This window comes from Delphinus delphis, chromosome 20 (genome assembly GCF_949987515.2).
Source record: "Delphinus delphis chromosome 20, mDelDel1.2, whole genome shotgun sequence".
NCBI classification, from domain to species: Eukaryota; Metazoa; Chordata; class Mammalia; order Artiodactyla; family Delphinidae; genus Delphinus; species Delphinus delphis.
The window spans coordinates 16,182,263-16,199,249 of NC_082702.1; the positions used below are offsets into that span (position 1 = coordinate 16,182,263).

At 56.6% G+C, this 16,987-nt stretch overlaps 2 protein-coding genes across 3 annotated transcripts; both read right to left on the minus strand.

The window, feature by feature from the left end:
- Positions 1-3,022: 3,022 nt before the first annotated feature.
- HAMP (hepcidin antimicrobial peptide) lies at positions 3,023-4,512 on the minus strand. The gene is made up of 3 exons (XM_059999517.1): positions 4,366-4,512; positions 3,327-3,386; positions 3,023-3,245 (listed from the first exon to the last, which is right to left on the minus strand). Exons 1-3 carry the CDS (start codon positions 4,447-4,449, stop codon positions 3,144-3,146), a joined length of 246 nt encoding a protein of 81 aa, XP_059855500.1. The 5' UTR covers positions 4,450-4,512; the 3' UTR covers positions 3,023-3,143.
- A 2,341-nt stretch (positions 4,513-6,853) lies between these two features.
- Positions 6,854-16,370, minus strand: USF2 (upstream transcription factor 2, c-fos interacting). 2 transcript variants are annotated; one of them, XM_059999453.2, is made up of 10 exons: positions 16,174-16,370; positions 15,857-15,903; positions 15,628-15,746; positions 15,372-15,491; positions 14,731-14,881; positions 14,519-14,606; positions 14,140-14,198; positions 7,887-7,981; positions 7,602-7,730; positions 6,854-7,505 (listed from the first exon to the last, which is right to left on the minus strand). In XM_059999453.2, exons 1-10 carry the CDS (start codon positions 16,236-16,238, stop codon positions 7,416-7,418), a joined length of 963 nt encoding a protein of 320 aa, XP_059855436.1. In that variant the 5' UTR covers positions 16,239-16,370; the 3' UTR covers positions 6,854-7,415. The 2 variants fall into 2 exon arrangements, with proteins under 2 accessions (XP_059855436.1, XP_059855435.1); XM_059999452.2 differs by having other exon boundaries at positions 15,291-15,491.
- Between the last annotated feature and the right edge of the window lie 617 nt (positions 16,371-16,987).

A 16,987-nucleotide genomic window follows, 5' to 3' on the forward strand; every position in this document is an offset into this window, starting at 1 on the left:
AGGGGGGCGGGTCTATCGTCTCTCCGGGTGTGAACTGAATGACGGCTGTCCCTGGGGGCGGGATGTACACATGAGTGAGTCCCACAGAGGGCTCTATCGCTGGGATCTGCACTCGGGTCTCCAGCCCAAGGGAGGACTGGGGGACCGGAGAGCATGTGCCAGGAGAAAGGAGAGGTGCTACTCAGATCCCGCTACCAGTGCTGCCTGATCACCGGGCCCTTCCAGGCGAGGCAGGTGTGTTAGTTTGCTAGGACTACTGTGACAAAGTCTTACGAACTGGGTGGCTGAAGAAACAGAGTTTATTGTCTCACAGTGCTGGAGGATAGAAGTCTCCATGTCCACGTGGTATTTTCCCTATATGCGGGTCTCTGTGTCCAAATTTCCACTTTTTATAATCATACCGGTCCTATTGTATTAGGACCCAACGTAATGACCTCCTTTTAATGTGATTATCTCTGTAAAGACCCTAGCACCAAATGCCACACAATCGCACTGCGGATTAAGACTTCAGCATATACATCATTCTATTCTATTCTATTCTATTCTATTTGATTCTATTCTATTCTATTCTTTCTATTCTATTCTATTCTATTCTTTCTATTCTATTCTATTCTTTCTATTCTATTCTATTCTTTCTATTCTATTCTTTCTATTCTATTCTATTCTATTCTATTCTATTCTATTCTATTCTATTTGATTCTATTCTATTCTATTCTATTTTGCCATGCGGCTTGTGGGATCTTAGTTCCCCGACCAGGAATTGAACTCAGGCCACCACAGTGAAAGCACCTAGTCCTAAACACTGGACCACCAGGGAATTCCCAACGTATAAATTTTAGAGGGACATAGTTCAGCCCATAACAGCAGGAGTTCAGATTTTTATGTGAAATACCTCTATCTTTAGATATTAGCCCAATTTTTGTCTAAAACATTGTGCAAACCAAGCAAAATTGATCTCAGGGCAGAATCAAGCCTTCCCAGGCCCACTCGTTGCACGTGCTCTTGAGGGGTAGTGGGTGGTTGGTCCAACCCAGAGGTGCTCTCTGCCCTCAGCCAGAGTTGGCAGCTTCAACAGCAGGAGTCTTCAAACTGTGGCCCCCAGGCCAGCAGCAGCAGTATCAGCTGGGAGCTCGTTAGAAATGCACACTCTAAGGCCCCACCCCAGACCTGCCAAATCTGCATTTTACCAGGCCCTCCAGGAGAGTCGGGTGCACGCTAATGTTTGAGTGCCTCCGCCTCACATCACTAGGACCACCTGAAGGACCGGCTAAGGTGAGAGAAGAGCACTGGTATCATCAAGTGCAATTAGCAATTTTGGGTTTCCCACCTCCCGGTGTTTATTCATCAGGAGGGTCTGAGAGGCCTCCACCTCCTCTGTCAATACGAATCCTTTGCATTGATGAGGTATTTGACAGTTTCCACTCACACTCCTCCCTCTCTGAGCATCTCAACAGCCCAACGATCTGAGTACTGTGGAGGCTTCTGTCCTTTTACAGATGGGGAAGTGGGGTTTCAGAGCAAGAGGAGGATGCCTGTGAGATCCCGCAGCTAAAAGGACGCCAAGCTCCCCAAGTCTTCCTCTCCCCATCCTTCGGCCTCTGTTCAGGAAAACCTCTCCCAGAGGACCAACCTCTCGTGGCTTCCGAGGCAGGAGTCGGTAGTGTACGGGCCTGATCTGGCTCCCAGCTGGGTTTGGTTTGGCTCCTAGGGTGTTGATTTTTAAAAAATCAGATTCCTTTCATCAGTTGTCAATATTTTAAAGATCAGGAAATTTCACATAAAATAAGGATTGCCACCTTCTCTTTTTTTTTTTTTTTGCCGGTACGCGGGCTTCTCACTGTTGTGGCCTCTCCCATTGCAGAGCACAGGCTCCGGACGCGCAGGCTCAGCGGCCATGGCTCACGGGCCCAGCCACTCCGCAGCATGTGGGATCCTCCCGGACCGGGGCACGAACCCGTGTTCCCTGCATCGGCAGGCGGACTCTCAACCACTGCGCCACCAGGGAAGCCCGCCACCTTCTCTTGAAAAGGTGCTCTGGCCATGTGTCGCCTGCCTGTGGGCACGGCAGCTATGCCTGGCAGCCCTCTTTAGCCCTCTTTAGATGGGGCCCCAGGCCTCCCCACTCCCTATCTTTATGCAACATTGAGGCCAAATGGCCGAGGCCCTTTATCGTCACGCTAGTGCTGAGGTGTTCTCATGGGCTAAGATGATAGTGAAATGCATCTTGCATTTCTTCTATCAAAAGTGGGGAAATCAGATAAATGGAGAGGGATACAGTTTTCAAGAAGCAAGGGAGGGAATTCAACCGCTTGTGGAGATGAACAGTATTGCCCTACGTATCTCCTATGCAAAGTATGTTGTTATTGAGAGAATATAAGTGAAGATGCTCCTGTGAAACAAATCCATCACATCTCACTCATTTGCGTCACCTAGTGGTCCCTGAAGGCCAGTGGTTCTCAAGTGTTTTGGTCTCAGGACCCCTTTATACTCTGAAAGCTTATTGAGAACTTCAAAAACCTTGTGTTCTAGTGAGTTATATCTATAGATGCTTAACCTATTAGAAATTGAAACAGAAATTTTTAAAGCACAAGATACACAAGCACACAATCTACCAGACGTCAGAAGGATGACGTCCTCACACGTCATGGGGCCTCGCTGTCCACTCACGAGGGAATGAGAGTGAGAAAGACGGGAAACATCTTAGTAGTTTCCACCTTGTGGAGCCCTGGAGTAGTCCCCAGACCTTACTCTGAGAACCCTTGCTAGGCATGTGAATTTACCCCTGTAAATTGCAGAAGATTGTAAGGAGGAAACTTTAACTTTCATTCCCTGCTGTTGCAACATAAATTCGACGTTTTCTGAAGTGGGGAAAGATGGGAAGAACAGAAACCAAATATCCCTCAACAAGCTTCCTTGCAAGCCCCAGTACACACCAACCCCGCACACCCCACCGAGCACTGGCCCTCCCAAGACAGGGGCCACAACGAGCCTCTGGCATAGGCCTTTGGCAGGGAGAAAAGACAATAGACTCTGGTTTGGAAAATAAGAGCTAGAACCGGACATTTTATTCCAAGACCGTTCACTGAGGGTTGGAGGGTAGCAGGAATAAATAAGGGACCGGGGGCAGGGCAGCAGGGGCTGCTCTATGTTCTGCAGCATAACCCACATGTTGCTTTAAAACAGCAGCCGCAGCAGAACGTGCAGATGGGGATGTGGGTGTCTCGTCTCAGCCTCTGGAGCACGGGCTGTGGGAAAGAAGGGCAGTGAGCGGGGCGTAGGCATGGGAAGGCGTGGGAGGCTCTGAAGGGAGTGCCAGGGGACCTCACCGTCAAGCCAGCTGCAGCTCCTGCTGTGTCCTGGGTCTGGAGGTCTGCAAGCTGGCTTGTCTGTGAAAGCAAAAGGGGAATTGAGGACGGCAGGGCCCCGGCAGAGCTCTCAGTCTCGCTCCCACCGACCAGCTCCTCCCCAGGGGTTGGGTCCGCTGGTTCAGCTGGAATCCTAGGAGTGGCCTTACGTTGTGGCCTTTCCGCACCTTCCCACGGGTGGTTCTCCTGCCTACAAACATCCCAGATCTGTCTTCTCTCTCCACAGCTGCTCACTCTTCCGTAGCACTCTCCGTGGCCTGGAGGCCAGTCCCTGCCTGTATCTTGTCCCTTACAACCCGTTCCGCATGGGTTATCCGTCAGATCTCGGCTTAAAAGCCTACAGGGCTTCCCCTGTGCTTGGAGGAAGATCAGCGTTTGCACAGTTGCCCACAAGACGTGGCATGGCCACCCCTCGGTCTCCTCTCGAAGCACCATCTCCTTCCCTTACCAAGCCCTCTAGTCCTCAGGCACACCATGCTTGCCCCACCTTGGTCTTGGCTGGCTGCCCCCTTCTCTTCTCCTCCCTGTCATAGGTCAAATAACATTTTCTCACAAAAGAGCCAGCCCTTGATGCCAGGTAAAGAAGCCAACCCACATCACCACTCTTCCACCATCTTTTATGTTATTCACGAATAGCATTTACTGAACACAAGTGTTCACTTGTTTTAAGTTCACTGACTAATTTCCCTGACCAGGATGCAAGCGCCACGAGATTCTTCTCTCATCTACCTTGTTCACTGCTTGGTCACCACTGTCTAGAAGAGGACTTAACACAGAGTAGGCCCTCAATAAATAACTGTGGAATTAGATCAGGGCCCCCAGTCCCTGCTACTCAGTACCCCATCTCTGCACTTCGAGCAGCTGTCTGTCCCCCTTTGCTTGCCCTGAGCTCTGGCCCGTGCTGGGGCCTCCTGCTGCCCTCCGCTGTCCCCTCCCAGGGGCCTGGCTCTCCGTTGCGATTCTGGCTGCCCTCCTGGGCCCAGACCCTGTGGGCTCTCACCTGGGGTGGGAGAACGAAGCCACTGGTCAGGCTGACCAGGAGAAGCAAGAGGCAGGTGGCCCGGATCTGCGCGTTCAGTGCCATTGTGCCGTCCGTCTGGCTGTCCTGTTACGTCTAGGACTTGCTCTGGTGTCTGGGAGCCCAGTTACAGTTGCTTTTATGGGGCCTCCTGGGGGAGGGGGGGCGGGGATGCTAAGCCCCCTCCCCTTTGGCCCAACTCATTTCCAAGAAGGTGGTGGCGCCGAAAAGGCGGGAGAGATAAGCGGGAACAGAGTGACAGGGAACAGGGTTGTGTCACCCTCAGCCAGCAGAGGTGTGTCCAGGAGGTGGGACAGACGCGACCACAGACACACGCCTCTTGCCAGCCACCTGGGAAACACTTTCCCCAACATGACATCACCCTGTTGATTTCAGAAAAAATTCCACCTTTTGCCCCAGCAGCTGAACTGGTCGATGAGCAGGAGTGAGGCGCCCTCCTTCCCCACCCTTCCCCGGCCTCCTCATTCACATGCCATATGGCTGTCACTTGCCGGGCAGGGAACACCGTGACGGCCACGTGCAGGAGTCTGTGTCGACAGGAGCCCCCAGAACACGTATGGGGTCTTTTTTTTTTTCTTTGATGTGGACCACTTTTAAAGTCTTTATTGAATTTGTTACAATATTGCTTCTGTTTTGTTTTGGTTTTTGGCCATGAGGCCTGTGGGATCTTAGCTCCCCGACCAGAGATGGAACCCGCACCCACTGCATTGGAAGGCAAAGTCTTAACCACTGGACCTCCAGGGAAGCCCCACCTGTAGGGTTTTTCAAGTGTCAGAAACTTAAGATGTGGCCCTGGTATCTGGGAAATGTTCCTGCGAACTTTTGGCCAAAAAAGACAGTGGTGACGGTAATAGCTAACATCTGACTGCACCTCATGAGCCGGCAGGTGTATTGCCTCACTTTTGGGTTAACTCGGCCTGTGCCACCTATCCTCTGGGCAGCTCCTACCTGACCCATCCTGGGCTCTGCTCTGTATTCAGGGTGCTAGCTGCCTTCTCAGCCACTGACCCCAGGGGCCAGGCTTCCTAGATCCTGCTCCTGAGAGAGGAGTCCACCATGCCCACCTGAGACTTACTTTCTTCACTTTTCAGGAGAGGAGCTGCAGGCAAAGGTGAGGGCGCTGCCCAAGCTCGGCCAGCCAGAGGCAGTCGGGACTTCAGCCCGGGCAGCCTGACTGGGGCCTGTGCCCTCATCCCCAGGCTTTCCTGCCTCCCAGAAAACACAGGAGGGCACGGTGGGTCTGCCGGACCTGGCCCATATGGCTCAACGAGCAGCTTGTGCGCGTCCCATCCCAACTCCAAAGTTAGGGGCATCGTGTTGGCACCTTGAAACCACTGATGTGGGAGTCCTTACGCCACAGACGTCGGCAAACACTGACAACCCAGGCTTTCCTTCAGAGGGCCGGCTCCCTGCCCACCATGCGAAGGGGAGCTGAGCGGAGGCTGCCCGACTGCGGCAACTTCATTGCTACCCATGACCTGAACCATCTTAGAGCGCACACGGCCCAGGAGAACAGCAAACCTTGACTCCAGAGATGGCCCCTTGGCCATTTTCCCTCTCCGACTCACTCTAGGGCCATCCAGTGTTAACCCTACGAACCTGGGGATGGTGCTGTCAAGGAATGAACTCTTCTTCCTGGCCCCAAACTGCTGCCAGGGCCCACTCAAAGAGCACAAAAGTGGGGGGCCCCTGGGAAGTAATGCTGTTCCCTGCCATTTGCCTCCCCACTCATTCTGTTAGGCCCCTCCAGCTGCACACAACCTCACTCTCAGACAGAGGAGGAGAGGAGACGGGGCCCTTGGAAGGAAGAAGCCAGCTGGGGGCATCTGGGATGGGCGCAGCGTGGCGAGCTCAGTCAGGTGACCAGGCCTAGATGCTGGGAGTGGCTGGGGTTGCACGGGGAGACACAGCAGCATCGCCCGGCACTGCCAGGCATCACTGCATCTCAACTCAGGCCAGGTTTCATCATCAACCAGGGGCAGGGGTCACAGCACAGGCGCCAGAGTTGCAGCGCAAGGCGACAGGCTGACGGGCCAAGCCTGGCTTCCTGGCCATCTGCCCTCCCTGGGGGTGGGGGTGCTCAAGGCCAGGCCCCACCATTGGCTGATGCAGAGGGGAGGGCGTCAGCCCAGAAGAGCAGGGCCAGGAGCCAGTCCTGCTTAGGAACTGGTGACACGAAGACCCCAGCCTCTCCTCCAAACACATGGGACATGTCCTTGACCCTGGCTCCCCCTGTCCCCCACACCACATATGCAACACCTGGGGCCTCCACGAGGCCATTCATTCCTTAATTCCTTCATCCACACAACCAACAGACTGGGTACCAGGCGGTACTGGATGGCAGGGACCAGCACACAGCCACCAACACAAGAGGGAAGCCCTGCCCTCAGGAGCCCTGCACAGACCCCGGACTCCCTCCCCACACCTGAGATGGACAGATACACAGACAGACAAGGCGGGGCCACATGGGGCCAGTTTATTGCAGTTAAATACCTCTCTCTCTCTCTATTTTTTTTTGTCCATTTTTTTCCATAAAGAAAATTAGAACACACTCACACACCCAAAGGGGAGCAGGGTTCCAGAAACAAGAGGTGGGGTGGGACATGGCCTCCCTGCTTAGGTCCAGGCCCCAGGGCTGGCCCCCCAAAGGCTCCCCTCCTTCCCATAAGCACCCTGTCTCAGTACCTCTAGAGTCCAAGGAGGCAGTGGGGTATGGCAGGGGCTCTGTCCTCCTTCCTCTTGCCTCCAGGTGAGGCCACTAGAAGTGCCAGGGCTGAGTAGGGGCCGGGAGAAGGGAGACAGACAGACGGGCAGGGAGGATATTGTTTCCAAGTTGAGGAGAGCAGTGGGTGCTTATCCACAGAAATTCATTATTTCTCCCCGTTTTTTGTTAAAAATCTACTATAAAAAACGCAGCTGGGGGAGGGGCGTCTGTCCCTCTCTGTGCTAAGGGCTGGGGAAAGGGACGGCAGGGGCCCGGAGGCGGCCCGCGCCGCACGCTGCGGACGGCGTCACTGCCGGGCGCTCTCGCCCACCATCTCCAGGTTGTGCTGCTGCAGCTGGGCGCGGAGCACGGCGTTCTCGTTCTTCAGCTCCTCGATCTGCCAGACACGACGGGGCACAGGCAGCCGGGGCTGGCTCCCCGCGTCCTGGGGTTCCTGGGCGCGCCTCGCCACCCGCCCAGGCCTGCCGCTCACCTGCTGCCTCAGGAGCTCACTGTCCATCTGCAGCCGCTCGGCCTCCTTGAAGGCCTCCTGCATGCGCTGGTTGGTCTGGCGCAGCTCCCGGATGTAGTCGCAGGCCTTCGACAGGATCCCTCCTTTACTCTGGGGGGTGGGCATGAGCGTCAGCACCGCCCGCTGGCCGCCGCCCGCCGCCCACCGGCTCGGCCCCGGGCGGCTCCCGCCTCTGGCGGCCAGGCAGACTCTCCGCAAGGGGTCGGGGACAGGCCGCAACAGCACTGAGGGCCGGAGGGCACTCACCGCTCCTGTCTTGCTATTATCTGCATTACAATCTGGAATGATTTTTGAAAGCTGGACGATCCAGTTGTTGATCTTGTCCCTCCGCCTCCGCTCCACTGCAGCAAGAACAGCAAGAACGAGGCTACGTTCACAGCACTCCCTCTGTGCCCGGGCGATTCACCTCCTAAGGCAGGTGCCATGAGAGCCGAGGCCACCCAAGGTCACACCGCCAACAAGTGCGGGGCTCCGATCTGAACCCAGGCAGCTGGCTCCAGCCCACTCCACATCGCTCCTCAAGAGGAACCCTCAAGTGCCACACGTACCTCAAGGCAGAATCGACAGCTGGGGGGCTGCAGGGTTCGCTTTACCCGTCCAGCGTGTTTTCAAAAATCTGATTCAACATTTAAAAATCAGGAAACTTCACCTAACAATTGGCCTCTTTTGAAAACTGGAGTTGTGGCCACAGTGGGCACGTGTTCTTGGCAGGCAAGAATGGGCCAGAGCCCTTTACACAGGACCCGGGCACCCTTCTCCAGTCCCCACAGCCCCTGCATTTGATTCTCCATGGTGCTCAGGTCTCCCCACAGCTCTGGGCCCCGTGATCCTATTTCTCTTTTCATCTTTAAAATCACGGTCTGACCACGTCTCACCTCCACTGGAAGTCCTTTTCCAGGGCCCCCGCAGCAAGTCTCAGCTTCCCTGGCTGGCACTGCGGCTCTCAGGGGCCTGGCCCATCAGGGCACTGGGTCACCCAGGAAGAAGCGCTACGAACCCTCTCTTGAAGGCCAGGTTTGACAAACTACTGGCATATTTCACTTGAAAAGTCCAGATTTGTGATTTATTTCATAAAACACCACAACCTCACTCTGTCTGCTGAGTTGCGGGGAAGCTGCCCCCTTCAGGCAGGACTCGTATGTGTCTTTGCCCTGTCTTCTCATCTGGCCCGTCGTGACCTATGACGGCGGCCTGGGGTCTGCCTGCATGGCAGCCTGAGACCCCTGGTTTGGGGCTCACTGAACAAAGCTATCCCAGCCCTTCGTACTAGGCAATTGCTGGGGACACACAAGAAAGCCCAGCTGCCCCTGTGACTCTCACCCACACACTCTCATCCCCCTGCCAGGGCAGCCCATGGACAAATGCAGGTGGTGTCTATAGAGGAGCGGGGACCGTAGGTGGGACCTGGCAAGGAGGGCCAAGGGGTATTTTCTCAGGGTTGGGAGACTGGGAGAGGGGTCGGGTGAGCGTGAGAAAGATGGGGTGGGCCAGAAGCTTGCCCCTGACTCCTCTCCTCCGCTGAGGCCAGCCCCACCCCCCGACCCGACTCTCCCTCAAAGGGTGGGCCTGGCCACTAACAGGCACATCCAGCTGTCTTCTCCGGGTACTTGCTTTTGCCCACTCGCTGCTGACCGGTCCTTCCAAGAGCCCCCCACTTTGGCCTCGGTGACAACATCCTCCCACGTGGACTCGCTTCCTCCCTCCCTCTCCTCTCTTTCCGCCAAAACCTCCCCCTACCACGGTAAGATGATGCCCAGTATTGAGCTTCACCTGACCCTGGCCCTGGGGTCAGCGAGTGCAGACCTGGGCCCCAGCACTACCGTGGTGAGTGAACTTTCCCAGCGAGGACGACCCTGTCTTACGGTCTTTGGGGACTCTGTGGTCCAAAACAGCAGCGGAGCTAAGGGTCTGCCCAGGTCTGGCAGCACTGGCCACCATGTCCCTCAGCAGCGCGCTCTACTCTAGGGGTTCAGCTGAGGAGCTCTAGAGCAGATGGCTGCCCAGTTCCTTCCTCTACCCTCCCGCAGCCCGACATTCCTGAGCCTGGGCTCCGTGCTGCAGCTGCATCCCCCACACACTCCTCACTTCAAGCCACCGGGGGCAGGGATGCGGGGGCGGGGGACAGCAGTTCGCATTTGCTTCTTCAAAATTTACTGCCTGCCCTACTGTGTGCAGGGCACTCCGCGAGGCTGAAGTCCATGGTGGACTCAACCTCTGTCCTGCTGGCACTCACAGCACCAGCGTGACATGCACGTGAACAGGAGACACCGACGCCACAGGACTGTGTGTTATAACTGAAGACTGTACCGAGTGCCTGGGGAATGATGCATTCTGCATGGAGTGAGGTGGGGCATATCTTCAGAGAAGGATTTAGAAAGGAAACATTTGGGCTGGTTTCTGAGAGGAAGGACATCAGGCCGACAGGCATCAAGAAACCCAGAAACGGTGATATGGAAACACCTTGGAGGGTGCAGGGGGTGGCGCAGGGTGGCAGGAATAGATTGCAGAAACAGGTTGAGAACCCCTGAATGCCCTGCTAGCAGGTCTGGACCTTGTCTTCTCTTCCCCTAGGGGTCTAGGCCCTCGAGTCTAGGGCCTTTCTTGGCAATGCGGTCAGGCCTGTGGCTTGGGAAGACCACTTCGGCACAACCGAAATGGAGGAAGACCAGTTAAAGCCAAGGCCATGTCCGTTTCTCAGAAGTCTTAAGTCACACCCATACAACATTTAAAACACAATTTAGAAGCAAAATCTGCCAGGACTAATGGGAGAAATGGGCAAATCCACAAATGTAAGACATCAACACTCCTCAGCAATTGACAGGACAAGTAGATAAAAAAATGAGGATAGAAAACCTGAACACTGTCAGTCAACCTGACCTATACCCCCGACGGAACACTCCACACACAGCAGCAGATACACTGTCTTTTCAAACACACACAGAAACTTTCACCAAAATAGACCGTATTTGGGGCCGTAAAACTAAGTCTCAACGAATTTCAAATAACTGAAATTATATACATAGAGTATGTTCTCTGACCACAACAAAACTCACTTAAAAAGCAATAACAAAAAGATAGCCAAAAAATCCATAAACATTCGTAGTTAAACAACACGCTTCCAAATAAGCCATGGCTCAAAGAAATCATAAGGAAAACTGGAAATATCTTTAACTGAATGACAAGAGAGCACAACCTATCCAAATGGGATGGAGCTAAAGCAGCATTGGACTGGAATTCGCAACTGTAAAGGCTTAAATTGAGAAAAAAGGCAGGCTTAAAATCATCTTGCGAGACAGGGGAAAACCCCCAGCAAATTAAGCAGAAGAAATAAATTAGTAACAGTACGAGTGGAAACCGATGCATAGAAAAAGCAACTCAAAAATCAGACTTCATATAAAGACCTAGATTTCTGGCTCCTCAGAGGTTCTGGCAGTAGTGGGCCCAAATTCTGACACGGCAGCGATGGCTGGCACCATGCAGTCACCCTTCAGGCAGGACAGACACACAGACCCCAGTTCTCCACAGGGATCACCACTCCCCTTTCTGCCACACTAAGTATCCTGACTCCCTCAGGCCCCTGAAGCATCTGCGGCCCAGAGATGGGCCCCTGTGGTACCAAGAAATGTGGGAAAGAGGGAAAAAGGAGACAGGGCTGATTTGAAGTCCACTTCGGCACAGCGTCTCAGGGCTTGTGGATGGGAGGGAACAGGGCAGAGCCGAAATGGCCTGGCTCTCAAGTCCGGCTGCGGTAATCAGGACAGGGGTGCCTTTTGCTACTCTGGAAAAGGGAGGCTTTGGGAAGGAGGGACAGAAGGTTCTGTCTTGGACAAGTTGAGTGTGAGGTGTTTCAAGGACAACCAAAAATGGAGATTCTGAACGGGCACTTCAAAATATGGGTGCAAAGGAGATCCAGAGAGATGGAGCAGAAAGACAGCTTTGTGCAGTGCGGGGGGCAGGGGAAGCCCTGGGAGGGCATCAGGGGGCAGTCTCTCCTTTTTGGAATCACATACTTTTCTGGATAAAGCTCGCAGACGCACTCCCGGGAGAAATGACAAACACCGACAACCGGGGATAGGGTCTCGGGGATACTGACCATCCCTGGGCCTGATGTTTCACTCTCCTGAGACCGCTAGAAGAAGGGGCTGGACCTCCAGAAACGCTAACAGCCAAAGCACTTTCCAAACCTCGCCCATCGTGAAGAGTCACCTGGGGAACTTGTGGAAACACGGACTCCCAAGCTCCCCCTCCGACCTACCCATTCAGCACCTCGTGAGGACAGCCGTGACTGTGAAGCCCTGCCCTCAGGAGCAGGCTGGAAAGGAGAATCAGAGCAGGTAGAGCAGAAAGGAACATTCCCGAAAGGAGGGGAACGGGCAGGGTCAGATGCTTGGAGCGCAGACAGGAAAGGAAGCCAGTGGATTTGGCAATGAGGTCATCACGAGTGACCTTAAATAGAGCCGTTTTGATAGAGAAATGAGCCAGACTGCCAAGGGTACGGGGAGGCCAGGCAGAGGGTGGGTCAAACACTGCAGGTTAGGAGAGAGTGGGCAGGCCACAGCTGGAGGGCAAGGGCAAGGTCGCAGCGAGACTGATTTTTACAGGATGAGGAGAAGTCACGACTTTGGAGCTGGATTAATCCAGTGAGAGGCAGAGTGCGAGGAGGGTGGAGGGTGGCTGGCTGGTCTCCCGATCGTTAGCTGTGGTCTTACCAGGCGGCACACCACCCTGCTGGGGGCTCACGACTCAGCGCGCTGCACCCTCACTACGAGCCTCTGGGGTAGTCAGTCGCGTTAACGCGTTCTTAAGAGGACTGAACAGGCGCGGAGGTTAAGAACCAGCCTAAGGTCATACGACCAGTACGCAGTAGAGCCAGGACTGCCCAGGTAGACAACTGGAGACCCCTGAAACCCATCACACCCAAAACCAAGCTCACACTCAACCCTCCCCTTTAAATGAACCTGACCCCGTCATGAAAGCCTGATTCACGAAATCCTGATTCTGCAGCCTTGTGCTCCTCCGCCCCACAGCTCGGGCCCCCACAAGCCCCGTTCAGGCCCCACCCTGTCTGAGGCCCACAGCTGCAGTCAACTCTCGTTTCCCTAACCTCTGGTGCCCCACCACCCTCACCATCCAGCCTCCACACACAATCCCTCTGCTTACTTCCCCTCGAAGCAGAATAAAAACCTAGGAATGGGGACCCCAGGAAGGCCTCTGACAAGGCCCCACGTGATCTGGCCCTGGCCAGGCCACCCACGACCCCACCAACTTCCTCTTATCTTTCCTGAAACCTGCTCTTCTTCAGACACACCAAGTCTGTTCCAGCCCAGGCCTGGGTGTTTGCACTTGCTTGTCCCTCGCTGCCTGGGACTCTTCCCATTCAGGCCCCTGCTCAGCCGTCACTCCTAGAGAGGCCTACAGAGCACACTGCCGCCATAACCCTCCATCTCCTTACCCGGGCTTATCTTCCTTCACGTGACACATGACTTATGTTCCCTGACGTCTTATTGTAGCTTTCTGTAGTTTCTGTCTCTCCCACCAGAATGAACACCCTGCAAGAGCCAAGGTGTCTGTTCCATTATCTGCTGCTGTATCTGAGGCCTAGAACAGGGGCTGGCACACAGTACGTATGTGCTGAATGAACGCCTGAACTCACTGAGCAGCTTAGATCCCAGCCGCATAAGCCCACCTCCCAATCAAACACCTTCAGGACTCTCAGGTCCTCACCCTGACGTTCAAGGCCTTCCTTGACCCTCCCAACTCTCTCCTCCCAAGTACTCCACATAGAACCTCTGCTTTAACCAAACCAGCACCCACGAAGCAACCTCACTCTACCCTGCCTTCCTGTGCTTCCCTCTGCTGGACAGGCACTCCCAAAGGCCACTTCCCTGGGGGAAACGTCACCTGATCCCCCAGTCAGTGTTCAATCAAACAGCCTGAACTACTCTGAGCTTCCTGGACACTCCAGACTAGTGGCACGGGGCATGTACTGCCCAGCCTAATATCCACCTTCAGGAAATATCCGCTGAATGATGGCTATTTGGGTGGAAGTGTCCCCTGGACATGCTCTGGCCTCAGCCAGAGACATGGACTTCTCGCAGTTTCATCTTCAGATGTACTCTCTCTCAGACCAGAGCTACTCCTGGAAGCTAGGCTGGCAGAGGCGTGGGAGGGCTTGAGCAAAACAGCTGCTTCGTGGGAAGGCAGGTCCAGGTGAGCCAGACCAACCCAACTTTCCAAAAGGAGCAGGAAATCCATACATGAATGTGAAACTTGCCATTTAAAATATTAGTAATTAATTCAAAGTCACTAGCCAGGATGTTAAACACACTGCAGCTCACACCTCCTGCCTATTTGCTCACGACAGCGAACCTCCACATTTCTGCTTTTCCAGCATTCGACAAGCACCTCTCACGTACTTGTCGCATGCCTGCTGATCTGTGACTCCAAGCACCGGGCCAGGCTGTGCCCGTGAGGCCCAGCAGCTCCACCCTGACCTTACCTTCATTATGTTGAGCTCTCCTTCTCTCATCCCGTGGTGTCCTGGTTCCGTCGATTTTCCTAGAAAAGAAAAAAAAAATAGGTGCATGTTACCTCCAGCCCATTGGTCCAAACGTTTATTAAGGAGTCAAACTTAAAAATGATCTTTGCAACACGTATCCATATGCAGAGAGAGAAAGAGAAAAAACGAGAGAGAGGAGAGAATATGGCATTTTCTTTACTTAAACTAAAGAAACAAAAACCGACCAAAAAATACACCAACTGCCTGCCGTGTACTCAACTGCCTGGCTCTGATTTCAGAAACACATTCCCTTCCTTGGGCCCCCACACCAGGCCCTCCCAGTGTCCCCTACTCCTGGGACCAGGTCTCCTGCACATACGGGGAGTAGGGGTGTGTCCGGGGTGCAATTGTCCTCTGCGTTCCTGTCTGAAGCACGTCCTGGGGCGTCATCATGACATAGAACTGGCCTGCAGAGAAAGCAGGGGTTAGTGCTAAAACTGGGGACAGAGTCAGACCTGGCCGGGGGAGCTTCCCTCCCTGCTAGGCCTGTTGCCTCCCCTGCCTTCCGCCCTGGCCCCTTCCTTCCTTTACCTCCAGCCTGCAAGCTCTGGTCTGTGGTCTGTACGGACACAGCCGTGGTATCTCCCACACTGGACGCTGGGAAATAGGCAAATCGTGCCTCCCCACTGACAGCCTCAGCTGCCGGGCTGCCACCATTGCTGAAGGGATTTTGGATTACAGCCTAGGGAGTAGGAGGACAGAGGCCACCCTTAGCCATCTTTGTTCCCCAATCCATCCCCTAGTTGCCATATTTGATGTTTACTGCATTCTCTAGGGAGAGTGGGAAACCCCTCTGTGTGTGCCACTCTGCCCTGTGCCTCACAGCCCTGGAACTCGACAGATACTCAGCAATCACTTAGTGAAGTGACCCACTTTTAACTCCTAAGAGACTTTCCTGTTATCGTGATGCCCCTTTCACAAAAAAAAAATGTTCCAAAGATCTTGCCCCAGGTTGCACTGTGCAGAACAGAAATTTCACCTGAGGGCCTGAAGGCAGCATCTTGGTCCCACGTGCCCCACCCCCTGGGGCTCCCCCAAGAACAGAGGCAGTGTCCCTTCTCCATCCCCCCAGGGGGTTGCTGGGCACCTACCAGTGGGAAGGGCGCTGCGGGACCTGGGGGCACAGAGGCAGCAGCGGGGCCGGGGCGCTGGGTGGCCCCATCCACACCCACCTGGGTCACAGCCTGCTGCCCCCCCGCGAAGGCAGCCGTAGACACGACGCTGACGGCGCCTGCTGTGTCGCCCTGGCCGTCCAGCTGACCATCAGTCACCTGGACTACGCGGTATGTCACCTGCAGGGGGCGGCAGAGAAGGAAGACCCGCGCTGGGGCCCGGGTAGGGGCCAGGTCCGAGCCCCTCCCAGCCCGCCCACTCTACCCGGGGCTCAACCCTCCACTTGCCCGCCGGTCTCCGGGCCCGCAGGCTCACCTGTCCTCCATTATTCTCTGTGCGGAATTGGTACTGGATGTTGTGGTCGCCGAACGCCGCCTGCTGGACGCTGGCGATGGCCACCGCCGTCTGCTCCTCCGCCCCAGGGCCGTCCCCGCCTGCGGTCGGAGGAGGGTAGGGGGGATGGTCAGAGGTGGCGCGGGCCAGAGCGCTCCCAGTGCCCTCCCGGGCGCAGGTCGCGGCCCCGGTGGGCCCCGCGAGCACTCACCTTCCTGCAGCTCGACGCCCTCCTCTGCCTCGGGTCCCTTGTCGTGACTGCGGGGAGGACGGGAAGAAGAGGGGGTCAAGGTTGCCCGCGCCCCCGCCCCTTCGCCCAGGTGCAGGGCCCCCATCCCGCCCGCCCCAGTCTGGGGCTGCGGCACCGCCAGGTCAGGGGGCCAGGGATATTCGCGCGGGTCCTCCCTCCCTCGCGGCCTCCATTTTGAGCTGGGCCCGGCGGCCGCTCGGGATCATGGCGGCCCGGCCGCCAGGCCGAAGGGCCGGGGCCAGGGCGCGCGGGGGCGCGGATCGGCCGGGCTCCCTTACCTGGCGGCGGCAGCAGCAGCGGTAGCCGAGGCAGCAGGATCCAGACCCGGGTCCAGCATGTCCATGGGGGGGCTGGGGGCGGGGGGGGCGCCGGGCCCGGGGGGGAGGGGAGGGGAGGGGAGGGAGGGAGGGGAGGGGGCGGGCGGCCGGGGGGGCCCCGAGCCCGGCGCTCACGCCGCGCGGCAGGAGGGGACGGAGGAGACACGGGAGCCGCTCGCGCTGATCACGGGGACAAACAGTGGGGTCATGTGAGGAGGAGATGCCGCCGCCGCCGCCGCCGCCGCCGCCGCTGCTCCTGCAGCCGCCTCCGCCCTCTCGCCCGCCGGCCGGCTCCCGGCGGCTCTAGGCTCCGGGACGCAGCGCAGCCGCCCCCCGCCCGCTCTTCGCGGCCCTCGGGCCTCCTTCCCTGAGTAGCCGCCGCCGCCGCGACTTTTTTTAACCCGGCCCGCCCTGGATGGCCGCAGCCTCTCCCCTGGGTCGCCGGCTCGCGCGTCCGCCGCCCGGCCTGGCCCAGTGCGGCGGCGGATCGCTGCTGCAGCCGCCGCCGCCGCTTTCTATTTTTTCCCCCTTTTTTTTCCTCCTTTACTTGAGCTGCGCGCGCGCGGCGGCGGCGGCGGCGCGAGCCCGGGGCCGACGCGCGCGGGGGGAGGGCAGCCCCCGGGGAGCGCGCGCGCTGTCTGTCTCCGATGGAGGGCGGGTGCGCGGGCCCGGGTGTCGGCGGGGCGCGAGGTCGCCGTCGCCGCCAGCGCGGCCGCCGCCCCGGCACCCGCCGGCGGGCCGCCCGAGTGGAACGCGGGCCCGGATGGAACGCCGG